The following is a 21,444-nucleotide window of genomic DNA, read 5'->3' as shown; positions in this document are numbered from 1 at the left end:
TCAGGGTAATCTAACAGCTGTCACAGGGTTCGACATCAATGACTAACTAGGAAATAAGTGACAGCCTTTTGCTGGACCAAGATTTGAAAAAAAAAAACAAAGCCATACCACTCCACCAAAGCCATACCACTTCCACCAAGACCATAATAAGATCACATACACCAAAAATTCATTACATCACACTAATAATTGGGATGGATGACTCCATAATGCAAGAGTACTGATGATATACACATCAAATGCAATCTGCTACAAGAGTAGCCCTCCAGACCAGGTCTTATTTGGCCCCAACACATTTCCACATTTCAGACAGAGCCTTGAACACTTGTTGCACTTTCCTTTTGAAGATCCCTTCCTGCATGGGTTCACTGTTGTTTTGGTTTATTTCTTGCCCCTCCTCCTTAAACAAATAAAGGAGCAGCTAGAGTGCATCGCCACAGCTTTCAAACACAGACACATGATGACAGGCCACCTGGCTTTGCAAAGCTAAAACCAGCTTACTACTTGCTACTGGTAACCTGCTTGCAGTTCCAAAACAAGGTCAAAGAAAGCAGCACCACTGTTGAGCAGTTTCCCTCACTTTCTAAGTTGGAATTCTGCAAAGAAGCCCAAAGAACTTATAATACCAACATTAAAAAAATTTTTGAGAAACCAATCATACAGAGAATTAACAAAATTTTTCACAGAGAACCTCATTCCCTCTACTATGGGTCATTTTAACAGCACAGTTCTCAGAAGCATGCTATGAGTTCTCCAAATCATGCAATCACTTATAGCAAATACTTGCAAACAAGTATCTCTTAAGGACTCTTTTTCAGATCTCCACCCAAACGTCTCACTGAACTATACTAGAAATAAACCAAACAAGTACTAAAGTTGCTAAAGTGTGTTTAAACGCAAAGCTCAAATTCCTACAGTCATAACCAAAACCTATGAGAGAAAGAAAAAGAAAATCCTCACTCATGATTATGTCTTCAAACAAGAAACATCACGTAGGTGAATCAAAAATACTTAACATCTTTCCCAGAAAAAAACAAAAAACCAAAAACTCCAAGAATCTACAACACTTAGAAGTTGCATACAGACGTATCAGAATCAGAAACGTCCCAGATGCATTTCTATTACAGGTAAGTTACTTCCAGCCATCACACCTGAAGCTACCGGACCCTCTCCACCCTGAAGTGTCCCATGCCCCGGGAGCTCGCAGGGCCGCTCCGCCGCCGCATTCGCTGCAGGCCGGGCTCGCCACTCCTCGGGCCGGAGCGCGTCCCGGCGGCCCAGGGCGGAGCCGCAGGTCACCGACACCGTCCGGCGGCGACTCAGGGCCCCGGCGCCACCGCCTCGCCCGTCCCGGAGCCCTGCGCGGCAGCGGGAGGCCGCGGCCCACGCGGAAGGCCCGACCCGCGGTGTCCCTGTGCGCAAGCTTCCCGTCGCCCCGGCTCCCTCCGCCCCGTTCGCCGCTGGGGCCTCACCGCCAGGTCCTGAGGCACGGCTCCACTCATGGCCCGCACCGTGCCGCTCCGCCAGGCCCGGGAGGGCAGCGCAGGCCCCGGCTCCGGCCCCACCGCCTCGCCCTCGCCCGGCCCCGCCGCCAGCAGCAGCAGGAGCCGCTTCCCCACGGGGGAGGCCGTCGCGTCCGCCATCCCCGCCGGGCAGAAGCCTCCTCCGCCGTCGGCCCGAGCCCACCAGCCGCCGCCCCGAGACACCGAGCAGGCGACAGCCCCGCGCTGGGCCTCCGAGCGCCGCCCGCCCCGATCCCGGCATGCACCTCGCTCGCACAGTCTCCCCCCCCTTCCTCTGCCCCACCATGCTCCGCGCGGCCCCGCGCGTCCGGCGGCCGTGAGGCAGAGCGGCGGCGCGGCCCAGCGCTGCGGCGCGGGCCCGGCACGGACGCGGCCCCGGCAAGAGGCTCTGCCTGCGGCGGCCGCGGAAGGGCGGCGGAGCCGTCTCGCGGCTGAGGGGGCGCAGGGAAGGTCGGGCCCGCGGCGAGGCAGGGTAGCCGGTCGGCGGGGAGGAGCCGTGGCAGGAGGCCCGTCTTTAACGCTACGTTCAAAATCTGAAGCTAGCACAGAAATTACGGAGTTTTTACCTAAATTTCGAGGTAAACACAAACCTCAGTGTAACAGAGCTGTAGACGTGGGGTCTGACTTGCGGTTTTGAGTATTTCAGGTTGGCTCGAGTAAATACTGTTGGCCACAGAACAGCAGCAGCATGTCACAGGTTGGGCACTATTCAGTGAGGCGCTTTTGGAAAAGGCATTTATTTTGGTGGTACATAAGACACAAAGTCATTACCTTAATTGGATGCATGTGCCATGGTTAGCCAATACATTTCATAGAATTGCAAAATAGTTTGGGTTAGAAAGGACCTTAAAAGATAATCCAATTCCACTCCCATGCCATGGACAGGGTCACCTTCTATCAGACCAGGGTGCTCCAAGGCACATCGAACCTGCCCTTGGAACACTTCAGTGATGAGGCAGAGATGGCCTTTCTGAGCAACCTCTTATAGCACCACACCACTCTCACAAAGGAGAGCTTCCTACTATCTATATTTACCCTCTTTCAGTTTGAAGCCATTTAAACAGTTCTCATGTAGAATACTGCAATGCTCTACACCTGCACCTTTTCAACATACTTGAAACAAACACAGCATACTTGAGAATCCTACAGTTCAGTGAAACACAACTTTCTATTTTCTTCTGCTTGTGCAATACAGACACAGTAGCAATGATAGAAATTGGAATGAGGAGCAGGTTAGATACTTAATACAAGAATACATACTTGTTTTCTTCATGTAGTGTTTACTTACTCTACTAGTCACATTTGCTACCAAATTAGCAGCAAAAAAGGCAAGCTGCTTGCTCTTACTTCAATTTATTCAAAATGATTGTGCCATGTTGCTTTAAGTAGATGAAGCATTTAGTCTTTGTTACTTTGTGGTTAGAGGGGTATAATTTACTGTTCCGAGATAAGAGTAAGGCAATGCCTGATACTAGTTTGGACAATGTGCCTGTCCTCAGAGGCGTATTTCATGATTTCATACAGATAATCATATCTGTACTCTTTACGGTGTAAGTTTAGTCCTGATGTGGCATGTGGATAAAATACTGAACAGATTCTAAGACAGATGATTACATCAACAGACAGTTAAAAAGACTATTTGTGAAAGGGGGTCTGCATTTAGTGTCTTGAACTACATAGAACTTAAGAGCAAACAGTGGCATCAGAACGCTGCTTTACCCTCCTCTGCTGTCCCCTTTCCATTCCACCAACTCAAAGACTGAAATTACCATGATACGCATGCCAATATTTCCCATATTCCACCTCCTGAGCATGGTGCTGCATACTCCAAAGGTGCACAGCACCACCTAGATATATTCCACCAAGAATAGGAAGGAGTTTCCTAACTTCCACTAATGATCAACACATGGAGTATAGGCTATAAAACATGAATTACCATCCATTTATGAAATACCTAACCACTTTCCTATGGTAATTCTGTTGCACCAACTTTTATCATGTTAGAAAAACTAGTTTAATGGTCTAATTTTGTGTCTACATTTCAAGTAGCATTTTACAGCAAAAGGGTGAAGACACAGCTACCTGCTGTTTAGACGTGTGTATTTAAACTACACATTTAAAAGTCTGCAAAACCAGTTCCCACAATTTCAGTTTGTGAGAAGTTACACAAGAAACCACCAGGCTACATCCCAAGCTGTCCCTTAGCCACTGAAGATGGCCTCTTCTCCAGTCTGCCACCTTCACAGCCTCCATCAATGGTCAGTGCTCCAGAATCCAAGGTCATTTGCCCGAGTGGCACATCCAACTTACCTAATTTGAGAAATGCAGGACTGATGCAGACACTCGCCTCTACAGGTTTTCAACCCTCCCTTTCAATATCGTATTTGAGGCCACCCCTTCCACAGACAGCAGCCATGTCCTTTGGAGAACTTTATTAAAATATATCCAAGAAGTAATCAAACATTTTCTAATGAGTCAGGAGAGAACTGAAGTGTGAAAAACATCTGTACAGAGGACAGTGCTGTAAGTTTTCATTTACATGCTTTATTTCAATGTTTCACAGTTTAGTCATTGTCTACAAAAATATATTTCTGAAACTCTGAGTCCTCTATAAAAAAGCTGGTCAGCAGCAGTGACCCTGATGAACAGAATGTACCTTGGGACAGTGTGAGCACCTCCTGTAAGCAGATTAGTGCAGCTAGGGCACTCCTGCCTCACCCTGGGAGACTTCTGTTCTTTGGGATTAAAGCTTTGCGCTAGTTCTGAAAGAAGGCATTAAAAAAAACCCCAAATCCTTCTACTTCTGTACACTGCAGTAAGCTTGGGAGGGGAAGCTACAAGTCAGTGTATCACACAGGAGACAGTGCTAACAAAGGACTTGGCACTCAGCGGATGGAGAAGACCACAGGGTACTTTAGTACTGGTCAATTTTTCTTTGAGCTATCTGCTCAGAACAGTCTTTGTCTGGTGATAATAGATTCAGTCTATACAAGGAGAGTGATCAGATATGCAGAGAGTCCTTTTTTGAGGCCACAATAAGGGTTCAGTCCATTTTTACCTCAACGTTTTCTGCTGTGGCTTTAATCAAGGGGAAAACTGCCTTCACATCCAAGAAGCCTTACATAGTGCTGGATAGAAACAGAGCCACCATCAATGCTGTCAGCTTCAACTCCTTAGTATCCATAACTGGAACTATTTCTTATGACATCAGTTATTTAATTCCTAAACTTACTAGTCACCAGTATATCTAGGCACAAAAGTAAGAACTGAGAAACTCAAGTGCCCCCCAAGTGAGGTCTTTCCACTCTTCCTCTGCTCAGTTGACTGGTCTATAGAGATACTTGCAGTTAAGAAGACAAAAAAAAAAATCTGCCTCTAAAAAAAAAAATTAAAAAAAAATCCTTCTTGCATTGTGCTCTGGAAGGAGACAAGGTCAATGTACTCTGACCCTCTGTATTCACAAGGCCCATAGCTAGAAGCCCCTTACCACAAAATATTCTGAGGCCTGAACCTCTAAGCAGGGCAGGAATTTTCAGCAGCAAAGAGTAGTTACTGACAGATTGCGTCCCTAATGTGGTAATAACTAGACAGAAAAGTCTGTCAGAAAAACAGTTTTCTTAGCTAGTAGCTTGTAAAATGTAGATTTCCTAAAGAGGAGAGAACTCAGGAGAGTGCTGCTGGCTATTTTAGGTACAGCTGCAAGCAACATGTTTCTGAGCTCTAGGCTTCTACTCAGAAAAACTTCTCCTAAAACTTTTTCTGCCACCTATCCTACCACCAGTCCCAGTCTCATGTGCTAAACCTGAGCAGAAAAGGAGGTATATGAATTTTAAGTAGAATCAGCATCATCCATGAAAACACAGCAGCTGAGAACCTTCACCGAGACAAACACTCAGCACTAGAGAACCAGTATCATCTCACTAATGCTAAACAGTTAAAGTGTAAAAATCTGTGAGCAAACACATTAGGTGTTTTCTTGTCTATTCTCCGTTCTTGATTGCAGGAGTGGAGGTGGAGGAAAAAGGAATGAATCATTTTACTGTATCAGCAGTAAGCCATTATACAAAGGCAGTATTGGAGAAAAATTAAAACCTGGAAAAAAAAAATTCTGAACATTTAAGTGACTGGAAACTTCCCCCTCAGCTTCCCAAACTGTAAACAGCCCAACAGAGGATACTGTCCATACCTCAAGGTGTATTTCCAGTCTGTTCGCAGCTGTTCAGCTTCCAGTCACAGATACAGAACAGAAGGAAGAATCAAGAGAGGCAGACAAACCCACACATAGGGTTATGCCTCCAATATAGAGCCGACTTTAATATACCCACCAACACAAACAAATCAATTGGGAATTGTTATATCTTGTGCATGGAAAAGCTGTAACTGAAGCATAATGAGGTGAAGTTAAAGGAAAATTTAGAATTAAGAAAAATCTCCAGTGGAAACTGTTTTGCTGAAAACTCCATACCCCTCAAAGAAATGATTCATATTAAATCATTTGAGAAATGGGGAAAGACTTGAGAGCAACAATCCTTCCTTGGCTTCAGGTGACAAGCAAGAGTTTTCTTTCTCCTTTAGTTTCACAAAGCTTATTCATGTAAAAAAACACTGTCTTGCCCCGTTTACTATTAGCAATGCAGTGTGTGCTAGCAGAGCTAAAGTAATTTGGCAAACTGTTCAAAGCTGCTTTCTCCATCAGCACAGAGACCAGTGGTATGTTACTTCTACTTGATGCAGGTATGCCAAAAAAAAAATAGAGAAAGAAATCAGTAGTGCAAAGCTTAGAATTCTAACATGACAGTTACCTCATGGATAAACACTGCCCTTAGACTGTGAGGTACAAGTGTCTGAGGAACCAGCAACTAAAGCTGCAAGTTACTGCTCCTTGCTGTCTCTCAGTGCAAGGTTTTCCCACTTCTGTGTTCTCTTGTCTTCTCCGAGTAACACAGACTCCAAGGTGAACTATTCTGAAGCCTCACAAACACAGTGGCCCCCAAAACACATTTGATGACATTTTAATCCTTTCCAAATTATTTACAAGGCTGGCTTTGAGATTGTTATTTTTAACTTCAGGCCTAGTACTGCATAGACAAAACTTTGTATAATCAGGAACTAGCAATGCCTGCACTATGTCCATTTTCACAGGAAACCTTAATTAAAACAAGCAAAATAATACACAGAGCTGAGCCTAGGCTGCATTCTACCAAGGGCATAATAAAGACAGTAATCACAACTTCTCCAATTCACTAATATTTTTCTAATATTCCCCATGGCTACACTTACAAGAGGATCAGCCAAATTAAACTGTAAGTCACAACTGAAAAGTGTGCACTGAAGTCTGATGTTAAAGAAGACTGAGGGTCATCCCTGATCAGGCAGCTCCACTTCTATTTTCAAGTGCACAAGGACAGTTCACTCACAGACAATCGAGGCAGATATATGGGAAAACTCACTCATTAAATGAAGTATTACTGAGGAGAGGCAAGGTCACTGCTGCCCTGCCCCAGAGGAGAAAGATTCATTGAGAGATTAAAACTAAAGGGTTACAAAATAAAGGCAAGAGCTAAAGTTTGCCAGTAATGAAATGCATTCTCCTGTCCTGTAGGAACAGGAAACAGTCTCTGTAGGGTGTTAAAGAAGGTCCTAGGAGAAGATGCACTCCTACTTTTTTCTGCTGCCAGAGAAGAGGAAAAAGATGCTGCTATTGGTCAGCAGGAATCTCTCTGTCTGCATCCAGTTTGCTTGTCTCTCCCGGGGAAGGGGTTCGCGGTGCAGAGTGAGGAACAGGAGGGATCCCATGAGCTGCAATCCCTTCCACTACTGGTGGTTCTGGTAGCCCAGGGGTGGGTACTCCCACTACTCCTGGAGGAAACCTAAACCCAACAGAAACATAGAAATTACGAGCTTGTCCAACAGTCATGCAAAGGGAAAGGAGCTGTGCCCTGCTGAATACAACAGCAATGCTGCGAGACACAACACAGGAATCCAGAGCTGAAGAGCAGCAGTTGTATCCTAATATCAAATGACACCTGTTCTCAGACAGGTATAGATAGCCTCAGGTCACATACTATGCACTTGCAGAGCAGATACAAGGTATATCTCCAGTGGAAAACAGTGTGAGGCACTGTATGAAGGTGCCCTTAAGGCCTGGAAATTCCCTTTCCATCAGCAGGAGTAGTGCAGGCTGCCAGTTATCCTTCACTGGGCTCTAAGATTGAAAAAAAAATGAGCTGAACTAATAGAACAGCTAGATGTGAGATGAAAAATAGGAGAGCAATACTCACAAACTGCTAATGAACCATTCTTCCATTACTGCCAACCTGCAGCCCTGTACCTTCTCCATAAATATACCTAAACTTCTGTAGATCTCTCAGAGAAGGGAACAGAATGTATTTCCTACTTTGCTGATGGGAGAAAACCAGAAGGGAAACAACCTACCTGTAATCACTTGGCAGGCCCTGTTTAGGACACTGCCCAAAACCACTGGACAATGTCTCTTTAATTGTTCATATTTAAGCTAGAGATAAGAACTGTGCTTTGTCAATACAGACCTAATGATATGCACAGCTTCTGAATGCTAAGATCCAGATCTCTTTTTGGGCATCCTGCGGGCTTTCTTTTATTAAGATATCTCTTGGGCAGGTCTTGCAAGGACTTAGAAAAATGAACCAGTATGCAGCTGGAGCTAAATATGAACAAGTAAATGTTACACATTTACAGAAGAAGCACTGCTGTTAAGTTTCTTGAAAGATGTATAGAGTATACAGGACGAGAAACTTACCCGCTTGCAGTTTTTAAACCAAAAGAGGCACGTTGGCATACTTCAGTAGGAATATATGCTTGGAAGCAGTTACCTTGGACAACCTACCTGTAAGCTGCAGCTCCATTAAGTTCTGGGTGCACAGTTGCAGGATCAATACTAGACCACTGAGCTGCTAACAGCAAGTACTCCTTATTAACACAGTTCCTCAATGCATCAGGTATGTGACCTGCAAGAGTGACAAGAACGACCAAAATAACCAGGACACAAGTAGAAGGGGCTTGTTCCCCGAAGGATTTACAAATGAAAGTAGAAAGGAAACATGCAACAGCTTTTCCATCTACCTCCATAGGATAACACTGGGCAAGGGAGACTCTGTTCTGAACAACTGGTCTCTGGAGAAGACAAAAAACTTATCCTTCGTCCCCACTTCTGTGATCTTGTGAAAATTACTAGCCACAAACTGCAACTGGCATGTCTCACCTTCCACAACAGACAATATATGCTATGCCAGAAAAACGGTATAAGGTATAGCTGTCAACAGAATTATTGCAAAGGATTTGGAAGATGTACTGGGTAAAAGACTTTCCCACAGAGGGAAAGTGACACTTCAGCACTAGTTACAAGATTCTCAGAAGGCACAATTATCAACTTACATTACAGTTACTGACTCCAAGTTTTCAGAACAATCACCATAATCCCTGCAGTGAACCCATTAACTGACACTAATTCAGGAGCGGTTGTGAAGTGCATGGTCTTCCTTATTACCTGTAATCGCTCTGCGGATCTCTTTAGCTGCATCTTCTCTGGATTCAATGGAAGCCTGCTCACTGTACCAGGCAGTGTGAGGGGTGCAGATCACATTGGGTGCATCTTTTAAGGGCCCTTGTGCAAAGCTGTGTGGGGTAGGGGGGAAAAAAAAAAAAAGTGTTTTCTCTCCAGAAGTGATAAAGCCCATCTGCCCTCTTGGGATCACTGTAAGTCACATAACATACAACTGAAAGAATCAGCACAGCTGAGCCACAGGGTAGCAGCAGGCATGCAGGTGCAACATTACCTGAAAGGCTCAGACTCATGCACATCCAATGCTGTTCCTCTGATTCTCCCCTCTTTCAAGGCTTGTGCTAAGGCTTTCTCATCTACCAGCCCTCCCCGGGCTGTGTTCACTAAGAAGCAGCCTTGGCGCATCTGTAAGAATAAAAATATTAAGTGGATTGAGAATGAGACTATTCATGGAAGCTAAGTGGATCTTGGGAAGTCTACTGGAAATAAGCAGGAGCCTGCAGTGATTAGATGAGGCCTGGACGAACTAGGAGTGCTCTCACTGCAAAGCTAACCAGAGGGGAAATGCCTGCAAGCAATGCTTGAGAAATTTGCTTTAAAAATGAACAAACAAAAACCACAAGACAACAAGGGCAAAAGTGGAACTCTCAAGTTATGCACTCCATATTCATCCTACTATATTAAAAAAAGAAAGAGGACATGAATCAAGTATCCAGCTACACACAACTGGACTGCAATGTCCAGATGTCTCTCATGAAAGCACTGAAAAGCATTAATAGACTAGTGGAGTGAGTAGAGCCCGAGACTGACTGCGCAGTGGGCTTGGGCAGAGAGGCTTTGGTAGAGCTATGTAAAGAAACTTACAGTCCCAGCCACACCACATCCAGCTCTAACCAGCAGAGTCAATTATGCACTTTAAAGGTAATTTGAAATTATTAAATCATTTCAAACACTCTTTATAATTAAAGCTACTTGGCAAAATCCTATTCTGCTCTTAACATGAAATTCTATACAGCACAAAGCACAGGCACCCGGATCCACACGCTCCCAGCCTCCAAAGGCAGAGCAGGAGGCACACGACAGAGGCAGCAGGATTCACACGCTCTCAGCCTCTGTGAAAGCAGCAGTTTCTGTTTGCATTCATTTCCACAGTGCTCTGTGGGGGAAATCAAGCTCCTGCTGCACCTGTTTAATAGTGAAGTCATTGATGAGGTGATGGTTATGTTCATTCAGGCTGCAGTGCAATGTGATGCAATCGCTGTGCATTAGTAGATCCTGCAGGGTTCCTACTCGTTGTAAACCCAAGGATCGCTCCACTCCATCCGGCAGATAGGGATCATAGAAAATCACGTTGAAGCCAAAGGACTTGGCTCGCAGAGCCACTGCCTGTCCAACTCGGCCTTCACAAAAGAAAACCCACAATCATCAAGGAAAGGTAAAACAAACTTTAAAGACAAGATACTGGGGTAGACTGGGAGCCTACACTGGAGGTTACTTCCAGGGCCCAACGTACTGCAGCCCTGAAAACCCCTAGAATTGCCTTAGGGATCCAAGGAGGTAATTCAGAGCTGATCCCATGTAGCTAATTCTACTCCTTCCCCATGCAATAGCCAGAGCTTACACCCCGAGTCAGAGGCAGTAATGATATGATTACAAGAACTTGGAGAAGGAATTGGTAGCTTTCAGGTAGCTTTGTTATGGATACAGAGCCTAGCACACAGGGAAACAGTCACCAAGAAGAGCTGTCTGAATGTTCCAATTCTTCTAGCCATTTGAATGTGAAAAAAATCCCCAGTCCCGTAACATACACCCAACTCTTGAAGATATCCAGCATCACAGAATAGAGCACTAGCATTCCTTAGGAGTCGGTGTGTTTCACAATGAACAGCTGTAAAATTATCATTTTTTTCAGTCTGTGACTCTTAGGTTCCCAAAAACTTTCAAGCTCACTTTTCAAGCTAACAATTCCCATCACTTACCTAGTCCAATGATGCCCAAAGTCTCCCCACGGATACGCACAGCGCCTCCAGCCACCTCTCGAATCTGTTCTACACTCGAGGCTCGATTCCCTTCCCGCATAGCCTGATGTAACCAAGTAACACGGCGATAGAGGTTCAAGATGTGGCAGAGGGTAGAGTCAGCAGTCTCCTCTACCGAGGAGGAAGGGATGTTGCAAACTGCAATGCCTACAAAGCCACAGAGGTCATATAAGATTTTAAGCATCGCAACACTAAACCAATATAGAGCTTTTCAGGCATTAGTGCTGAAAGAGAATTCAGTATTCCAGAATACTGTCAAGAAACATAGGATTAATTTCAGAAGCTTATTCTACAGCACCATAAATGGGACCAGCCAGCTTTTTAACACCAAGGAAATACTATTCCTTTGTTATAAATATCCATTTGATTGACATACCAGGAGAAAAAAACCCACAACAGGCTGAAATGAGAAAACTGGGTCATACAAGTGATGCAAGAAACTGACTGGTTTAGAAAATCTGCATCCAAAAAGATGCACTCATTCCAGAGATATTCCTGACAGATTAACTACCAGACTGTACAAAGAATTAAGACAGATGGTTGAGCTCTTTCATGCCTCACAGTCCAGATGTTCGCTGCAAGCATTAGCTTCCCCAGGAGCAACAATAAGTAACTAAGTCATTAAATGCTGAGAGAAGCCACAAGCGCCTCTCTAAAATCCATCTGAACTCACACTTAAAAATAACAACACATAACACTCGCACTCTAGAATAACATAGAGCCACAAGAGACCATAAAACCCATGGCTAAGGCCATCAGGGAAATTACTAACAAAAAACATTAAACTCCTGGAAGCACAAATTACTGTTTTCACCATTCCTGTGCATCCTAGTAATTTATTTTTTTAAAAGGCAAGAAGTGCTGTCAATGTTCAACTTCACTGTCCTTATCCCACATTCAACAAACAGGCCAAGAATTAAAAATAACTACATGAAAAAGTGGTATCTTACCTAAAGTAATTCTAGACAGTTGCAAACCAAGGAAACTCTTCCCTCCCTAAACTCCACTGCCTATCTGAAAACTAGGAATGAGATCTAGGCAATGGCTGACGGCACAAAAACTTCTGCAACGCATCAGTCTTCCATAAGCCTATTACAGAGGAGACATTCGACAAAACTCAGACCACAGTCTCTCAGTAGAGCTATCAGAGCAATGACCGCACACAATCCCAGTTATCAGACTGCCACATAGATGCCTGGGAGGACATGAGGAGGGGAGACAGGGAAACCTAACGTCTTTTAATCTCACTAGTTACCCTCTCATTCAACCTCAGACAAGCCACAGGTATTCATCTCACACAGGTAGACACTAATTTGTGTTTACATGCAACATTATGCCTAAATATAAGAAAATGCAAACATACACAACAGCCCTTTGGTCTGATTTGAAGATTCAGAACACAGAAGGAACAGTATCTTACCTCAGAATGAATTAAAGGACCTGGCTAAGCATGAAAATAATCATTAACTGCCCCAGAAAAAGCAAATGTGGACATGTGTAAGGGTCATTATACTATCACTCCAAAGCAAAAGTTGCAAGTAGCAGTCTGATGGTGAAAGAACTTTGATCCATTTCTCCTTGGGTTAGTGAGTGTGGAGTGGGGTGAAAGGGAAAGCTTTGAACCTGAACAAATCAAAGATATGGGTGGTGACTTGAAATAAAGAATCCTAAGAGTAGATTAGGTTCCAAACTCAGTCTAAAAATGTACTGGCTGGATAAGTGCCAAAGACCTTGACAAGAGCTCTTGAGACTATTCTGTAGAATCACTCAGCTGAGAAGACTCTTTAGACCTAATTCAAACAGTAGACAAATATGCACTCTTCATTTATTTGCAACTCACCTTTCCTTACAGATCTGGAAATTGTAATGTCTATTTCAATTTTATATGTAATCACTTGCATTCGATTTAAGCATAATCTGATCCATGTTACATTAAGAAACTTTTCAAACCACTGACACAACCCTAAAAGAGAAGGAGCAGGGTACTTAGATAATCTACCTCACCTAGGAGACTACAAGGTCCAAAAGCCACACTGCCATACATTTAATAAATAGCAGCTTTTTGTCACTTGATCCAAAAAGTTTCCCCATGACACAGTCTCTAACAGGATCAAAAATATATTGATTTAGAACATACCTGCATATAAAAAAACAAGAAGAAACCTCACCTGTCAAGCATTTACAGTGAGTTTATCCTGTATCAGTATTTGCAGGCTGCTTTCAGAAGAACAACTCAAAGCCACCTCACCAAAAGTGACCTAGACATCACATTCAGGTTTCTGAATCCCAAACAATATATTCTGACATCTATAGCGGAGCAATCTGAGAACCGAGAATCTCACTTTCAAGCCACCTACCAGCTCCAGTATTGGTTCAGCTTCCTAAAGACACTTGATAACTAAGCAGCTTGAAGTCTTTGTAGTTAGAAAGTTTTGAATATACTCAGCTATATAACAGAAAAACATGGGCAGTGTTCCACTTCACATTCAGTTCTGATGGCAAACAGAACCCTCATGGTATCATCATACCTAATTCTGCAGCGGATTTGATGTCAACATTGTCATAGCCGCTGCCAATACGCACAATGACCCTGAGGGCTTTGAATTTCTCCAGATCCTGACGAGAAAGGGTAATGGTGTGATACATCAGAGCTCCCACTGCCTCATTCAGCACCTGTAACAAAAAACAGTTCAAATCAGTCTCTGCTTTGGTTACTCCAAGAGGCAGAGCTCTGTGTCAAATCACTTGGATGTTTTCTTGCCTACCTTTTCGTGGATTTCCTGAGTAGATTGAGCATCACAAAATGCCACTGTAGCAACATCCTTCAAGATGGGCATCTCCACCGTGCAATCTCGTCCATCCAGCAGTGCAACCAGTGGCCGCGCTGGCATTGGGCCATTCACAATAGGAGGCCGTATGCCTGTTGAGAAAGTCAGTGATCACATATACGACAAGAATTCTGGAACTGTCATTTGCAAGTCACTAGTCCTGTTTGAGTTCTGTAGCATTTAGAAAGGGATTAGTCAAAGCACAAGAAATAAACAACAACCTAACACAGAGAAATCAAGCTAGAAAACAAATAAGTCACCTCACATCTGTCACCACTATATAAAGAAAACACTATCTATTCTATCAGTAATTATAGAAGTGGCCTACTCAAAAGCAAGCCGTCTTACTCTAGGCTCCTGAAACCAGTTATAAAGCCCCTTCAGGCCTACTCCCCGTTATCCTGACCCCATCACCCCTTCTGCCCGCAACGACATTATGCCTACTTCCTTCACAAGTGAGCAAAAGAACTTGGCCACTCCTGGAGCCTCCGACAGTCAATGGCAGCCGCCCTTCTCTGGAAGGACGAGGCACCGGCGCCAGGCCCGCGGGCAGCGCACTGCACATCAAGGGGGCGGAAGCCCACCCGCTGGCAGTAGGGCACGATCAAGCCGCCGGCCGGGTGAGCACCGCGGCTCGGCAGGGCGAGCTCCGCGCGGGACCGTGCCCGGGTCCCCGCCGCACAAAGGGCACGCCGCCGCGGCCAGCGCCGGGACCCGCCGCCCGGGCGCTGGGCCGCTGTCGGGCGTGGCCCCGCGCGTCGCCGCCGCTGCCGAGGGGCGCCCGCGCCTCCTCACCTTCGCAGATCCGGTCCAGCCTCTGCCGCTTCACTTTGTGCCGGTCCATGGGCCGCGCCGCCCCTCAGCGCTGCGCAGGGACGCCCGTCACTCGCCGCCGCCGGTTCCCGGGAGGAAGCGGAAGGGACGGGCCGCAGCCCCCCGCCGAGCGGCCCAGCCAACAGGGGAGGGACACCCGCTTCCGCTTCCGGGCCGCGCCCGCCGACGCCGCGACCCTCCTCACAAACCTTCACGACGAGGCGGCAAGAGAGGCGCGGCGGCCCTCGCCGGCACGGCCCAGCCCAGGCCCAGCCGGGCGCTACCGCCGCTCGGGAGCCTCCGGTCCACTAGTTCTCCTTGGCCATGGCTGGTCTTGGGCCGTCCGAATCCTGCGTGTGCCTGCGGGCCAAGAACCGGCCGAGCCGCGCGCCTCCTGAGGCCGGGCTGCGGGGAAACGGCACGGGGCCGAGCGCACCGGCCGCCCGCCTTCCCCGCCGGGGCGGGACCTGCTCGGCCTTCGGGACACCGCCCGCGAGGAGGAGCCGCGCGGCCCCAGCTGGCCCCGCGTCCGGGCCTGCTGCGGCCCACGCACCGGGTCGGGGCTCGGAGACCCCTTCAGGAGCCTTCGGGCTGCGCCAGTGCTGGGCGAGGAGGGAGTCGTCGCTGTAAACAGATCGCTCTGAGACCTGGCCGCTAGAGAAATGGATCACGATGGTCTTCAACACCAAAGAGCTTTAGGAACAACCAGAACACTCACGAAAGTGGGAGAAGGTACATGGCTTCTTCTGTCTTCCTCCAGAACGTGGCTTCAGCAGTGACCAGGCTAGCAAGCATCAGATACATGGCACCTAGCCTGCTCTTTGTCTGAGGCATATTTTTTTATGCCTTTGCTGTACTTAAGATGCAGGAGCTCAAGTCCTTCACCTGAGAAAACAATATGCAGCTGAATACTCTGTTGCTTCTGCCTTTTTATCCCTACACCACCACCTCATGTCGATCATCTTATATAAATCGAGTGGGGGGCCTGTGAAGCATTCTAGTATGCCCCTTGAGGTTACTGGCATTGCAGCACTTCTGGAATGGGGACGTTAATTTTCTTGGAAGGGCAAGAACAAAAAGCAACACGGAGAAGCAGCACTGCAGTCTTTATAAAGATCCAAGATGTCTCCAATTCTCAGAAACTTGCCTGCTGACATCACCAAACCCTCAGCTGAGCAAATACAGGCAAGCAGCAGCTTGGGTGACAAATGAGAACATTGGACATGAATGCCTGTGCTGTGGAACAACAGGAGCAACCTTAGAATTGTCACATAGCAAATAGTCCAGCTGCTAAGTTTGGTGCCACAGAGAAGCCAAAATCGTGCATGGTAGGTTAAGGAGACTTAAGACTAGACACAGGGTGAAACACAGTCTTGAGACAAAACAAACAAGAGGAAATTCTCAGTCTTGTGCTTTCTAGAGCCAAAAAAGGGTCTAAACATTTCTCCTTATTCCATGAATTTAAACATCCACTTTGCAAACTGACCTCTTACCAAACCCATTCTGTTTGTATTGACCTCATCTCTGATAACTATTTAAACCAGTAAAAAAACCCAAAGAAATAAAACAAAGACCACCACAAAAACAACAAACCACCATCAACCACAAAAAACACCACAAAGGAGCACTATTCTGAGCACTGCTGCTTCAGCTACTGCTGATAGGAACAGTTTAGCAAAATCTAGTCCTTTTTGTATCCTCTACACACATCATCCCCTAATGCCCAGGGACCCATCTTTGCATGTCATGACTGTACTTTCCACAAATCCCCGACCACGTACCTTTCCTCAGAAAAGCACAGCAAGCACAAGCAAGAGTAAATTCAGACAGTGAGAAAATTTGAATCCAGAGAAACAGCATGGTCAGCACTGAGTAAAGTGTCTGCCCCTGCCTCCCTTATAGCGCTTACTATTTGCCATGATCCCTGGAAACTCCCTGGAGTCTCTGAGAGAGCCTGCTCAAAAGAGGCACATCCCTTGCTGTGCCTGACCACAATGTAAGACAATGTACACATTTGCTGACTACAGCCAGGTTCAACACAAGATCCAGCCTTGCCTTTCTAAAAGCCTCAAAACCATGAGTTACTTTTCCCTCCTTCCCAGCCAACATAGAGGAAAAACCTTAATCAACTAAACAGATCCTGTACCACATCCTAGAATCTGTTTACTTTAGGATCAGTCCAGGCAAGGCAGAAAAAAAATTGCACATGCTGAGACTGTTACCATAAAAGTCAGCGATTTAAAGAACCCTCTAACACTTTGCTGTTAAGTTTTACAAGGCAGCATTCTTTATTGCAGTGCTGGGTGCACAGAGGATCACTCCACCTAACGTGCATGCAGTGTTTTGTATCAGTGAAGTTTACATTAGCATTACATACATAGATATTAAATTTCCCAGGATGGTTATACATATTCATTCTATTTCCTGGAACTTATTATCATATTTACATAGTCATTACATGTGCACATTGCATTGGTAAGGGGCTCTTTCCATGGTGGTTGGTGGTCGTAGAGACCCCTGCCAGTATTTTCGTGGTTGAACTCTTAGTTTTCATTCCTTTCTGAGCAACTTCTTGTAGGTCCAGAAATCTGCATCACTCACGCTTCAAGTTTCTCAGTGTTCCTACCTTAACAGCATGATTGTTTCAGGCGTAGCTTTATTGTTTCAGGCATTTCACAATTACTTCATTGTATATCAGCTAATAATTAACTTTGGCATTAAAAAAATAAAGTTTATATCCTAAGGTATCAAGAATCCACTACACAATTAGGACCAGCACAGGGGAAGTGCTGTACAGTTCACTGAAGAACAAATTCAAGTCATTTGTTACACAAACATTCCTGGTGCCTGATCTGATGCCCAAAAAACTGATCTACTTTAACGATTGTCTTTTGTTCAATAGCTCCTCAGCTCTGTTCAAATACAGCACTGTGTGCTTTAACAAATCCATGTGCCTTTCTCCTGCTGTGCATTGAGGTTTGGTGACCAAATGGACCGTGGTGATAACGAGACCTGTGAGCTGGTGATGAGGGTAGTAAGAATGTTTGGAAGAGGTATATGTGACCAAAGTGTAGAAAGTGCTTAGCAAAATGCTTTATTTTCAAGCTCACTGGATATCTCAGGATATTTCTCACTGAAATATCTCAGGATATTTAATAAACTGGCTGAAATAATGAGAGATTCACAAAGGGTGAGTCAGATACGAGGACTGTGAAAGAGGTCAAAACCTGCCTGAGTGGAAAGAGACAAGAAGACAGGTTGAGGATCATGAACCAATGAATTTGCTTGTAATTAAAAACATAATAATCTGGTGGATGTAAATAATTTGTGGAAATCAATAAGACTATTATCTCCAACACAGTTTGTCAAGAATTAATCTATTTTCTAAGTAACAGCCCTTATCTATACGGGAGAAGCAGAAAAGATTGCCTGTCTAACTCTAGTGAGCTTTCTGAAGCTGCTTCGTGTGATATAGTAGTCAAGCTGGGGAATCATGACCTAGATCAAAGTACTATAAAGGTCTTTGTAATTAATACTACTCAGTGGCAAGCTGCTGGATAGTGTTTTAGGGTAGTTTCATTACATACTCTACCTTTTACACTTCCCAAGGCAACCACTGCTAAATATAGGGATGAACTACAGTCAATGCTTAAAACGTGAGCTATCCAGAGATATTTGGAGCGCACATAAACTTCAGAGAATTCAAATATTACATGTTAAACAAAACCAATAAAATGCTGAGAATGAAAACTATTTTACAAGTGGCTTCAGAAACAGCATACTGGTTAAAAAGAGTTTCTAACCAGTGGAAGGGAGCAGAGTGGAACAGCCGCGGCACACTGGGCGGAGAAACGGCAGTGGCAGAACGCTGCGAGAGCGCGGTCGCTGCAGACGGGGAGTGCGGAGACCAGGCCGGGAGGGAGAGCGGCCGTGTCCTCCGCGCGGTGCGGCGCTTCACACCGGGACGTGCCGAGGGCGCTCCCGGGGAGCCACGGCGACGTGGGGCCCGGAGGCATCTGCTTGAGCTGCATCGTCCACCTGCCTCAGCACCGTTGGCTACCAGGGCGAGGACATGCTGGTCCTTCCAGGGACTTGTCCTGCCTGGTGAGTTTCTTGAGGTGGTAGGTCACTGGAGCACGCTGCTGCAGATCCCAAGGCAGCGGCCAGCCCCTGCCTTCCCAACAGCCAGCCATCTTATTCGTCAAGCTCCCGTGACAAGCAGGGCTTTTTCTTTGAAAGGAGGTTAAGTGATCAGGTCCCCTCCCTGTATGCCACAGCTGTACACTTGTTAGGTGGACATCAGGTTAATAGATGTCTACAGCCTAGATCTGTGTGTCCCCGAGTATGTCAGACTCCAGTCCCTACAGCACTGATGAGACAGATACTAGCTAGCTGTGTGAGCACAGAAGACTCTGCACTTTATTCTTCTTAAGAGCTGCTTAAGAGGTGTCTGAGAAGAGTCAACTGAGAGCTCAGAAGAGGATTCTCAGGTTTGGAGGGGTCTAAGATTAGGATGATCACACTCCCCATGTTCTCCCTCCCTCAAAGGGCATCTTCCTTTTTTATCATTAATAGGTGTCTAGGATGATGGACAGAGGTGTCTTCCAGAAGTCCGTGTTTATCTTGAGTAGAAAACATGTTCGAAGGGTCTCAGGCACACAGAGCTCATTGACACAACTTGATTTGCATGTCCCAAAGACTGGCAGATATATTTTTTGAGTATGAGAATGAATCCCTGTCTGACAAGTGGCCCTAAAAGCACAGCATTCATTAAGTGACTAGAAACCTTAAACCCCTCTTGTCTTCCCCCTTCCAGGAAGATATGAAAGGGCAGCAAAGCTGCTTTTAGCTCATTCAAAGGAAAAGGGGATGCCTCAAGTGACATTTTCAGTACTTCTCCCCAGTAATATCTGCAACCAGCTAGAAACAGAAGAGTTGTAGGAAAATTAATAGACCCAGAACTGACTCACCTGGGGACTTGTTGAAGGAAGAGCTAGTAGCCCACAGTGTTCTTTCCACAGTCAATCCGCTTCTGCCTCCTCTGCTGGACGACCTTATCCCTCTCAACATCTGACCTGGGAGTGGAGCTGCCAGCACTAAGACACACCGGGACAGATGCTGCAGGTACAGCCTCCAACCACCAGCCTGAACATTAAGCAGGACCCCCTTGGGATGCCTGTCCTTGTACCAAAACTCATTGCGTTCGCACCACAGGAAAAGGGCCCCAACAACAAGGCCTGTCCGAAGTAAGAGGAAAGCTGTTCAGAGGCTCTGCAAAGTGAGTGGCTCCCTACCGGAAGTGCTGTAGGAACCGCACACATCCCACGAACAGAACCACGACTGTCCCACACACCGCCAATCGGGAGCTCTCTGACTCTTACAACCGCTCTAGAAGCCATGGAACGGGCGGGCAGAGAGCCAGGCCCAGCTCGGCACAGACCGTGCCCCGCACGCTCCCGCAGCCGGCACCGCCCGCCGACGTTCGCCCCTCAGGCCCCGCCCCCTGCAGCTAGGGCGGCGATTGGCTCGCCGAGCACGTCAAGCGTCCCGCTGACCGCGGCGATTGGCTCGCCGAGCACGTCAAGCGTGCCGCTGACCGCGGCGATTGGCTGGCCGAGCACGTCAAGCGTCCCGCTAACCGCGGCGATTGGTTGGCCGAGCACGTCAAGCGTCCCGGTAGCCGCACGCCCTGCCCGTGGGACCAACGGCCTCGCGAGGGGCTCGCCGTGCTCGAGTCACGTGGCCGCGCCCCAATGGGAGCGCTCCGCTCCGCTCGTGCCCCGCGGGCGCCGACGGCCGCGTTGGGCGGCGCTGGTGGCGCGGTGGAGTCCGCAGCGCGTCACGTTCAAGCGCGGCGGCGGCGGCCAGAGATGCAGCTGGGGCAGGGGAAGCGGCGGCGGGACACAGCCGGGCACAGCGGGCCAGGGCTGGGGGGCCACGCCACGCCCTCCGGGGCCGGCCGTTCGCTGCGCGGCTGAGCGGGAGATAAGCCGTTAGCTGCCCAGCAGCCCCCAGGAGCTCCGCGCGCCCTTCGCCCGCCGGGCGCACCGGGCGCGAGTGAGAGCTCGGGGCCGAGGCCGGCAGGTTCCGGGCCGTGCTGCCGCTGCCGCGCCTCGCAGGGCCTCCCGCACGCACCGCCTGCAGCGCTCAGGCCCCGGCTCTGAGGAGCGCCCGCCGCCGGTGTCGCCGGGATGCCCATCGGCCGCAGCGCGGAGCCCGGCGGCGCGGTCCTGCCTGGCGGCTCCGCTCTCTCCCGGCAGACTGAGCCGCCTGTCCAGCGGGCTGGGCCGGCTCATAAGTCGAGGGGACGGAGAGGGATGCAGCGTGCCCCGTGCTGCTGTCCCAGCTCTTGCCTTAAGGCTTCTCTGGCACCGGGGCAGCTGGGCTGTAGCTCTGCGCGCTGCCTCCAGCCCGTCGTGCTGACTGGATCGGTTAGCTTTAGGAGCCTGACACTGAATGACAGCATCGCCCTCTTCTGGTTAATTGCGTCTGAGCCTGCTGGGTTGAGCCGGCTGGCAGATGGGTTTCCTCTCCTTCGCTTTTAAAAACGGAGCGACGATGTGCCAGAGTGAAATGAATTGCAGTCTACCAGCCGCGTATGTTTTAACTTTCTCCCGCCCTATGAAGGAATGCTTTTGACGGCCATGATTCTCACAAGATGTGCCCATATTCATTTATCAGCTTTTACCTAACAAAACGCA

The 21,444-nt window shown here is 47.3% G+C and overlaps 2 protein-coding genes across 6 annotated transcripts in view; both read right to left on the bottom strand.

Annotated features, from left to right (window-relative positions):
* KDM3B (lysine demethylase 3B) overlaps window positions 1-1,747 on the bottom strand; it is a 70,225-nt gene extending 68,478 nt beyond the window's left edge. For 2 of the 3 annotated variants that reach the window (XR_009819237.1, XM_062002074.1), the window contains exon 1: window positions 1,473-1,747. Coding sequence is in view for 1 of the 3 variants with exons in the window: in XM_062002074.1 (XP_061858058.1) it covers window positions 1,473-1,643 (171 nt within the window). In the remaining 2 variants the exon portion in view is untranslated. Of the gene's footprint in view, window positions 1-1,151; window positions 1,446-1,472 lie in introns of those variants that run through there. The other variant, XM_062002075.1, reaches the window with a different exon arrangement.
* A 2,300-nt stretch (window positions 1,748-4,047) lies between these two features.
* On the bottom strand, window positions 4,048-20,217 carry LOC104550783 (C-terminal-binding protein 2). 3 transcript variants are annotated; one of them, XM_062003061.1, is made up of 10 exons: window positions 19,714-19,784; window positions 14,726-15,628; window positions 13,868-14,022; window positions 13,631-13,775; window positions 11,043-11,249; window positions 10,249-10,463; window positions 9,338-9,468; window positions 9,049-9,176; window positions 8,389-8,509; window positions 4,048-7,393 (listed from the first exon to the last, which is right to left on the bottom strand). In XM_062003061.1, the coding sequence occupies exons 2-10, from the start codon at window positions 14,772-14,774 to the stop codon at window positions 7,222-7,224; spliced, it is 1,323 nt and encodes a 440-aa protein (XP_061859045.1). In that variant the 5' UTR covers window positions 14,775-15,628; window positions 19,714-19,784; the 3' UTR covers window positions 4,048-7,221. The 3 variants fall into 3 exon arrangements, with proteins under 3 accessions (XP_061859045.1, XP_061859043.1, XP_061859044.1); XM_062003059.1 differs by lacking the exon at window positions 14,726-15,628 and having other exon boundaries at window positions 19,714-20,217; XM_062003060.1 differs by lacking the exon at window positions 19,714-19,784 and having other exon boundaries at window positions 14,726-16,694.
* Between the last annotated feature and the right edge of the window lie 1,227 nt (window positions 20,218-21,444).

Source organism: Colius striatus, chromosome 9 (genome assembly GCF_028858725.1).
Source record: "Colius striatus isolate bColStr4 chromosome 9, bColStr4.1.hap1, whole genome shotgun sequence".
Classification (NCBI taxonomy): domain Eukaryota; kingdom Metazoa; phylum Chordata; class Aves; order Coliiformes; family Coliidae; genus Colius; species Colius striatus.
The sequence above is the reverse complement of the archived record's forward strand: the minus strand, read 5'-3'. Positions and strand labels throughout refer to the sequence as shown.

Bases quoted from the DNA above. Each gene is read 5' to 3' on its own strand.
- LOC104550783 (XM_062003059.1), bottom strand. From the start codon at position 19,813: ATGTTGAGAGGGATAAGGTCGTCCAGCAGAGGAGGCAGAAGCGGATTG. The intron at 13,776-13,867 runs GTAGGCAAGAAA...TTTTTGTTACAG, and splicing joins CTCAGGAAATCCACGAAAAG to GTGCTGAATGAGGCAGTGGG. The intron at 9,177-9,337 runs GTAATGTTGCAC...TACCCCACACAG, and splicing joins CATGAGTCTGAGCCTTTCAG to CTTTGCACAAGGGCCCTTAA.